This window comes from Manacus vitellinus, unplaced genomic scaffold, assembly GCF_001715985.3.
Source record: "Manacus vitellinus isolate BGI_N305 unplaced genomic scaffold, ASM171598v3 scaffold_23_pilon, whole genome shotgun sequence".
NCBI lineage: Eukaryota > Metazoa > Chordata > Aves > Passeriformes > Pipridae > Manacus > Manacus vitellinus.
Window position 1 is genome coordinate 5,629,439 of NW_021939718.1, and position 7,979 is coordinate 5,637,417.

Here is a 7,979-nt window from a genome sequence, read left to right on the forward strand (position 1 = left end):
CCACATGTTACAGTTTTAAAAGGCAGAAAGAACAGTCCTTGTGTATTCCTATATTAGAAATCCTTCGGTATGTTTGAGATGCAGATAGAGGTCAACAAATACAGAGGCTTTGCCTGTAGTTGAAATTACATGGATTTAGTTAAAGATGGCTTTTCACTAACTTAAAAGGCGATAAAACACCATTTGGTCATTTTTAAATTGTTTTTGTAGCTGTTTGCATTGGTTTTTTCTCTATTTGTATGTAATTGATATAAAATGAGTCATCACAATAAAATGATATTTCAAAATAAAATTAAATGAAGAGCAACTGCATTGAATCTTACTCTGCTTTTATTAATCTAATTTGAAATCACACCTCTAGTTTTATTCATCTCATTTGGCATGTAGCAAAAAAAAAATCTGTCTGCTGAAATGGATTTTTATTTTAAGTAGAAGCATATCTATAGAAATTGTAAAAAGACAAAAGGTGATAATAGTGAGTTACAATGAAAGTAGAGAAAACTTAGGAGATTTTCAGTGCAGTCAGATGAAGTCTTAAACATACTGTGTGTATGTATGTGTGTATGTAAACGTACTGTGTGTCACCCGGTATCCAAAATCCAGTTTGGGCTGACCCAGTGAGGGGCCCAACAACGCTTCTCAGCAAAGATGTTCCATGGGGATGACAGTGACCTGATACAAGTCCAGAAATGGTAGTGGGACAGGAGGCAAAGAGGAGGGCAACAGCTGGGGTGCTGTGGCCAGCTCCCACCTACTGAAGCACATGGTGTTTGGAGGCTGGATCCTGGTGTTTTAATACATCTCTGACAGACCTGGAAATTAATAATGTGCCCAGAAGGTGCTTACGATGAAGTGTTTCTCCTCTTCAGCAGTGGAATGTGATGCAACTGTTCATCCACAGCTATGCACCACTCCCAAAACCACATTTCTTCCTTGAGCGCCAGTCTCCTGTTTCAGGACAGTAAGCACATTGATTGGGTTTAGAAATACAAAACCAAGTTAAACTATAAAGTTACATTTTGTAGACTTCTTGCTGTCTTGATCATTATATCTGCTGTTGTTTTCCTGTCATCATCTCATTGCTTGTTGCATTTGCTGGAGGCAGAGTAGCAGATAGACTTTCTGTTTAGCTCAGATCACATTCTGGTTGAATAGGAAATTCACTTAAAAATATCTGATTATGTGTGCAAGCATGATTAAAGCAAAAGGAAGCAATAAAAAAGGACATTATATAGGTGGAAACCACTTCTGTGAGTTTGCTTTTCCTGAGGCCAGCAGTGTGGATCTGTGCTGGGATCTGTATTATTCAATATATTCAAAAATGCAGTCATTAGTGAGATCACATTTCTTGTTTGTATGTAGGTTACCTAAGTAAAGATGTGGGGTGATTAATAAAACCTGACAGAGGTTTTTACATTTTGTGGATCATAGGATGAAAGAATGTACAGGGATGAACATAATCAAAAATCAGTCCTAACTGGATATATAAAACCTTCTAACAGGTAAAATGAGGTTCCTCAGCTAATTCCTATTCATCTGGCAAGAGTTACAAAGATTCTGATAAACACTCTGTGATCACGTTAACTCTGTGCTTGTAAACAGTCTAAAAAAGTAAGGTCAGAAAGTTCTAGCAAAGAAACTAAGACTAAAATAGAAAACATCATTACACTGAATTGTAACTTAGTAATGTGCCCATTTGCACCCACTTCAAAAAGGCACATAGTGGGAGAAGCCTCACCCAGACAGCAGTGATGAGCAAAGGTTTTAGACTGAGGAATAACTGGTAGTTCAAGTGACTTCGACCTGAGACCAGCAGAGCAAAGAGCTGCTAGAAAATATTTGTTAGCATATAGAAGGTATACAGATACCAACTGGTGTATGGCTACTCTTACGGTAAGTCCCTGTACTAATAGTTCCAATTAAAGACATTGAAAATGGAAAATTTACAATTTGACAAGCCTTTCCCAGTGCTTATGAATACTTTTGACCACATTTTTCTCTACTCTGTAGAATTAGGAGTTCATGAGTACAGCCAGGTCTGGTTTTCCAAAGGGGTCTACAGAATACAAAGTAGGGAAAAATAATACCATGAATTTTTCCTAACAATCCAAAGACTAATTAATCTTTGATAAATTTATTTCTTTTTTATCCTTGCAGACTTTGTGGCTTTGAACCATTTTATGATGACAGGGGAGATCAGTACATGTTTAAGAGAATCCTGAACTGTGAATATGACTTTGTGTCCCCCTGGTGGGATGATGTGTCTCTGAATGCCAAGGATTTAGTAAGTAAAGCAAAAATCAGATCAGAGTATCTAGTATCACTTCCACTGAGTCAATTTTTGGGGTGGGGGAAGAATAATTGGTTAATTAATTGTTCGTACAGCCCCTTGCTTTTCTTTTTGTCTTTGACATATTAGGGTGCTGTTAAATATCCCTGTTAGTCCAGTGCTGTAATTTTGCCCTCAAAACCATGGATGTTCAGGTCCTTCTCTGAACCGGCCAGATTGTTAGCAGCTGTCACAGTGTTCATATATGCCTGCCTTTTTTTTCCAGCTCTGAAGCTCATTCCTCTTTTCTGGGTAACAACCTTCAGGGGAAAGTAAAAACAAGTCCTTTTTTTTTTTTTTTTCAGTTTTCAAGCCTGAGCTTTAGGGAAAGAATATTAAAGGAAATGAAACTTTTTTCCCCCTGCCTTTTCTGACAGACTTTTTCTGTCCCTCTGAGAGAAGGCTGATTACTTTTAAATATGGTCCATTAGCAAAATGCAAGAGCTGACATGCTATCTGCACTGCATTCTTTCATTACTGGATAAAGTAATTTGGATTCAGGAGATGCTGATCTGCAGAGATAGGTATGCTTGAGTCTGATTTTTAGTCAATAATCACTTGCATAATTCAGTTATTTCATTAACATTGAAAACACAAATGGTCTGTTCCATATTACTTATACAAAACTCTGTCATAAAATACTATGTAATTGGTGTTTGTGAAGTACTTCAGGACATTTCAAATGGAAGGACTGTAGAAGTTCAAAGTACATTTTGTTGTTTGATTAGATGCGAAGTTATTCTAAAGTCAAAAAAATATCATTTACTGCCAGATAAACAGCAGCCTGAAAGTAAAACTGCTTATTTATTGTGCATACAGAGCTTTTGTCCAAGTTGCTCCATACAGTTCTGGTACAATAAAGCTCAAAGTTTCAGGTTTGAACACTGTATAGGAAGTTGTAGATAAGGATGAAGGCCATGACTCTTAAAACCTTCCGCTGTGGGCAGTTCTGGAGGTCCAGTTGAAGGGATTTGTTTACCTTGACTTCTTCCATGGAGACACAACAGGCTGGATTCGTCACAATGCCTGGCACCATCTTTCTTTAATAGTTCTTTGTAGGGAAATTTCAGAGAACCCTAAAGCGAGTCTTCCCTCACACTTGGGTACAAAGCAGCAGTGGAGCCCTGTGCCATCGCTTGCACTCTGCTCCAGGAGGGTGTGCAGTCAGGAGAGCTGGGTAAGTGTGGCTCTGCAAAGTATCATCTATGTACTTTGTTACTCCATCCCCACCTTTCTCTTTTTTTCAAAACTCTACTAGTCCAGACATAACAGCAAAACCCGTGAAAGATGGCTTGACTGGACACACTTTGTATCCAACACTTTGTACCAACCCCACTCCCAGGGGTACGTTTGCAGTGCCTTGTTCCCAAAAATGTCCTACTCTCATGTTTGGAGAGGTGCAGCTTCACTGGCCTTGGTGACAGAAAGACTGGTGTGAACAGCATTAGTTTCAGGGTGGGCTAAGAGAAAAATACTTGTACAGTGGTTTTTAGTTCATGTGTACAAGAGGTTTTAGAGAGACTGAAAGAAACATTTCATTTATGATGTACCTGACAGTGACTGCATGGTACAAGTCTGCATGAGCTGCACACACTATAATTTAAACTTTCTAATCCCATTTAAAACTTGTTCAAATACAAAAGTAAAGACACTGCTCAGAGAAACTGCCTGGTTGGGGTTATTTTGAGAATCTCTTAGGGTTTATGTGGCAATTCAGACATGCAACACCCTATGGCAGATACAGGTCAGCTGCATTGGTACCTATTCTTAATACGTTGGTAACCGGTTGATTTGTTTTTCTTCTCTCTTCCCCCTTAATGGCTGTCTTACTCAGATGTTATTTATGGAGGACCAAGAAATGCCAGAAGCAAAATACTTGCAAAGACACAAATGCAAATTCTTGTTGGTTTCCTAGAATGCCTTTCACCTAAGATGCTTGCCAAAACCAGGACCAGAACCCCAAAATGCAAAGCTAGATAAATGGAAATGAAGAATAAGGTTAATAGTCTTTTGTGTTTCTTGCTTGTGATGCAGGTTAAAAAGTTGATTGTTTTAGACCCCAAGAAACGCCTCACCACTCTACAGGCTTTGCAGCACCCATGGGTCACAGGGAAGGCAGCAAATTTTGCACATATGGACAACGCACAAAAGAAACTTCAAGAATTCAATGCCCGGCGTAAACTTAAGGCAAGTCTCTGCACACAGTGTCTGTTTTGGCTATGAAAGCAAGCAATTAAATTAGTAGCCTTGCAGAAAACTTACATGTCTTTTGAGGACAACATTCCATAGTGGTATGGAAGATTTTTATTTAAGGTAACTGATGAAAACTGAAGAAGTGGAAGCTGATTTAGTCGATAACTGAAACCAAATAAATAAAAATTGGTGAAGCGGATTGATAACTCTGTCTACACAGATAGAACTGATGAGAATGCACACAACTTTCACAATTTTCTTACCTTCCTTCCTTCCCTTCTTCCTTTCTTCCTTTTGTCCATCTGTCTGTCCTGTACTGCTTGGCATCCTTATAGTACTGACAAGAAGGAACAAAATTCTGAATAATTTCTTAATGAGCATCCATAAATCTGTAAGAAATTTAATCTACTGTAGCATATTTTGGTCTTTAAGCCACCCTGAGTTACTCTACCAGCAGGCAGCTAGGCATCTAACTGACATAACATCAGGAAACTTTCTTCTCCCCAAATCCCTTTTTCAATTGTTAAAGATTTGTGTCTGCTCAGAAGATATTTCCAGGGATACTTCAGCACAGAAATTATTACCAACGGTTACAGTGAAGCTGCCCTTGTAGCCTTGGGGAATAAGGGTTAAAAGCATCTTAACTGAGAGCTTTACAAACTCTGTGCAAACTAAATTCACAAAAAAAATGACCCTTAACTTTCCTTTTGCTAATTTTTTTCAATATTAATAGGGAACTGTGACAGAGAAGCTCTACAGGGCAAAGAAAAACATTTTGTCGTTTACAAAAGTCTCAGAGACTGTGCATATAATTCACAGTGATACTTTGATTTTGTGTTTCTTTATAGTTTTACACCTTTGATCACTAAAAAGATTTTTTTGAAGACCAGTTTATTTAGATCCCGTAGTCAATTTATTCTTTTGTGACTAAAAGCTAATGCTTTTTATAAGTTTGCTTATTCATTGCTTTTCTGTTAAAGATTAAACGATCAAATCTTCAATTATTAAGAGAATTGATTGAAGTTAGCACTTATTGTGAAGTTAAAAGTTTTACACATATATACATGTAAAATAAACCATAAAAGTTTAGACAATTGATTGCTAGCCAAAAAAAATAAGACCAAAGCAGAAACTCAAGCAGAACATGCTTTAGTTGTTGTTTCGTTAGTAAGAATAATATGAAATTATCCTCTCTTTCCCAACATACAAATTCAGAGACAGGCTTTCTTTATGTAAAGACATTTTTTATTAAATAACTCTAAAGGTCTCAGTCATGATTTTGTTTTTCACAAGCTGTGTTGAATTTATTTCATAAACATCCATATAGCTTGTGAGAGATACACTAAAAGTATCTTTGGACGTTATAATATCATTGAGTGGCCTATTCTTGTAATCAGTTGTCCAAAATCCTCTCACCACTAAGGGGATCTCTGTGAATTTTGCTTTAAGAGGTCTGGACTCTCACTTTGAAAAGTCTTACCACTTTTTACTGGTACTTTTTCTTCATATTCTGTGTTAGCTGATTCGTTTTTATTGACAATGACGATGTAGTCTGTTTGTCATTAGCATCTTCTTTTTTTTTCTTTTTATTTCCTTGCTTCTGTTTGTTTGTTTGTTTCAGCATGATTACCTCTCCAAGGTATCCACAAAACTTGCTCTACTCCTCATCTCCTCCCACCGACCCGCTTCTGTGACGCCTAAGCAAAAATCTAGCCAAGTCAAAAGTAACTTGAGCTGTCATACACAGAGATTTCTTTTCCTCACCTCCGTATGTTTGTTTTTTCAGGCAATAAAACTCTTTGAGGCAAGGGCTAATATCACTGTCTTCATGACTGTCTTCATTTTGTGATATTTTGCGTGATATGAAAGCCTACCCGAATTAGTGGTTTTATATGTATATCCTTAGGAAGTTGCCTGTATGCTCCACACCATTGTGCTTGGCATATGCAATAGTTCAATAATAATAAATATTGTTTTCGTTTGTGAAATTTTCATGGAATAATCGGTAGTGATACTGTTATTATTATGGCAGAAGATGGTTTTCTCTTTGCCATCTAACTTCAACATGAAAACCTGAAGTAGTTTCTAAAAAAAAAATATGCAGCACTTGCAGCTGAAAAAAGAAGTCATGTTCATGTTGTCCAACTTGTAACCTTGTGACAGCAGCAATTTTAAACCTCAGTCTAGAATTTCAGATGGTCTTCTAAATCTGTCCAAGCCCAGGCAGGTATGTGATGTTACCAGGAAGACTAAAGGTAGTTACATTCCCCAAGGGGACTGTGCTGAGGCTGCATTGCTGACATTTCATGCCTTTTAAGGAACATTTGCTTGGTCTTCTCTCTCCCAGGCTGCAGTAAAAGCTGTTGTGGCATCAACACGTCTTGGCAGCGCCAGCAGTCACAGTGCACACGACAGCAACAAGCCCAGCCACAACCCATCTCCCGTCCTCAGTGGCAAACCTGAAAAGAAACCCACTCAGGAAGCAGAAGCAGCTCCAGAGGAAATGTCTTAGGTCGATATGCTTCCTCATGTCAATGGAGGTCTGTCATTTCACACACCAGCTAATTTGTCATTCAGCAAGGAGATTCGTAAGCTTGACCTCTCTGGTTCTGCTTTGGGGTGCCAAATACTCTGGCTGGTGATCCTACCTTCAATGCATGTGACTGCTTATGAAAATAGTAAACTGTTCCATAAGGCATGTCATGGAAACAGTGTAATTTGCAGTAATACCGGCAGGTGAAAATATGGGGATGAATAACTACCTACCATAATCCGTATGCTTCATATACATCTATCTAGATGGCATTTGAAACAAAATGTTGTTTCATTTAATTTTATGGAAGTAGTTGTCTTATATGTGTTGTGAGTTTCTTTGGACTGTTTCTTTCCAGATCCATAGTCCTTGAGCAGACAAAATGGAAGGAAATACCAAACCAATGCTTTTAAAACTGATGTATGAAATAATGCTTTTTATCTGTAAAATTGAAAAAGTATTTGGGGATTTACGTGCAAAAAAACCATTCCACTACTTCTGGGAAGAAATTGAAATGTTAGTTCCACTGGGAGTGAAAATGTACATTGCTCAAGCTTGCATTGAGAATGCCTTATTCAGATTTTTCCTGTTTATATACAATATTTTAATAATAACCAAAATTACTCAGATTTCTGCCATTTAATTCTGTAGTAAAGTGTTAGTGAAACAAAATGATAGACTAAACAAGGATTAGAGTAAATGCAAATTTTTGACACCATATTTATTAATTTCTAAACTGTGCAGCTAGAAGACTTTTTATAGGGCCTGAGGGAGTAATCTGCAATGTAATAGGTTGTAAATGCTTAAAGGAAGCTATTCTATAGCTTACTGATTTTACTTTGGGAAAATACTCTTATACAAGGTCTAGGAGCAAGTAGTATAATCTAGTTGTTTCCTGGGTAGTTTAACCTCAGGAGTAACCAG

The 7,979-nt window shown here is 37.5% G+C and overlaps 1 protein-coding gene across 1 annotated transcript in view; it reads left to right on the forward strand.

Annotated features, from left to right (window-relative positions):
• Nucleotides 1–7,717, forward strand: part of CAMK4 (calcium/calmodulin dependent protein kinase IV) — a 142,719-nt gene extending 135,002 nt beyond the window's left edge. Inside the window, exons 9-11 of the mRNA XM_008921431.2 lie at nucleotides 2,158–2,284; nucleotides 4,364–4,516; nucleotides 6,870–7,717. Of these exons, the coding sequence (XP_008919679.1) occupies nucleotides 2,158–2,284; nucleotides 4,364–4,516; nucleotides 6,870–7,034 (445 nt within the window). The 3' untranslated portion in view covers nucleotides 7,035–7,717. The remainder of the gene's footprint in view (nucleotides 1–2,157; nucleotides 2,285–4,363; nucleotides 4,517–6,869) is intronic.
• The last annotated feature ends 262 nt before the right edge of the window (nucleotides 7,718–7,979 follow it).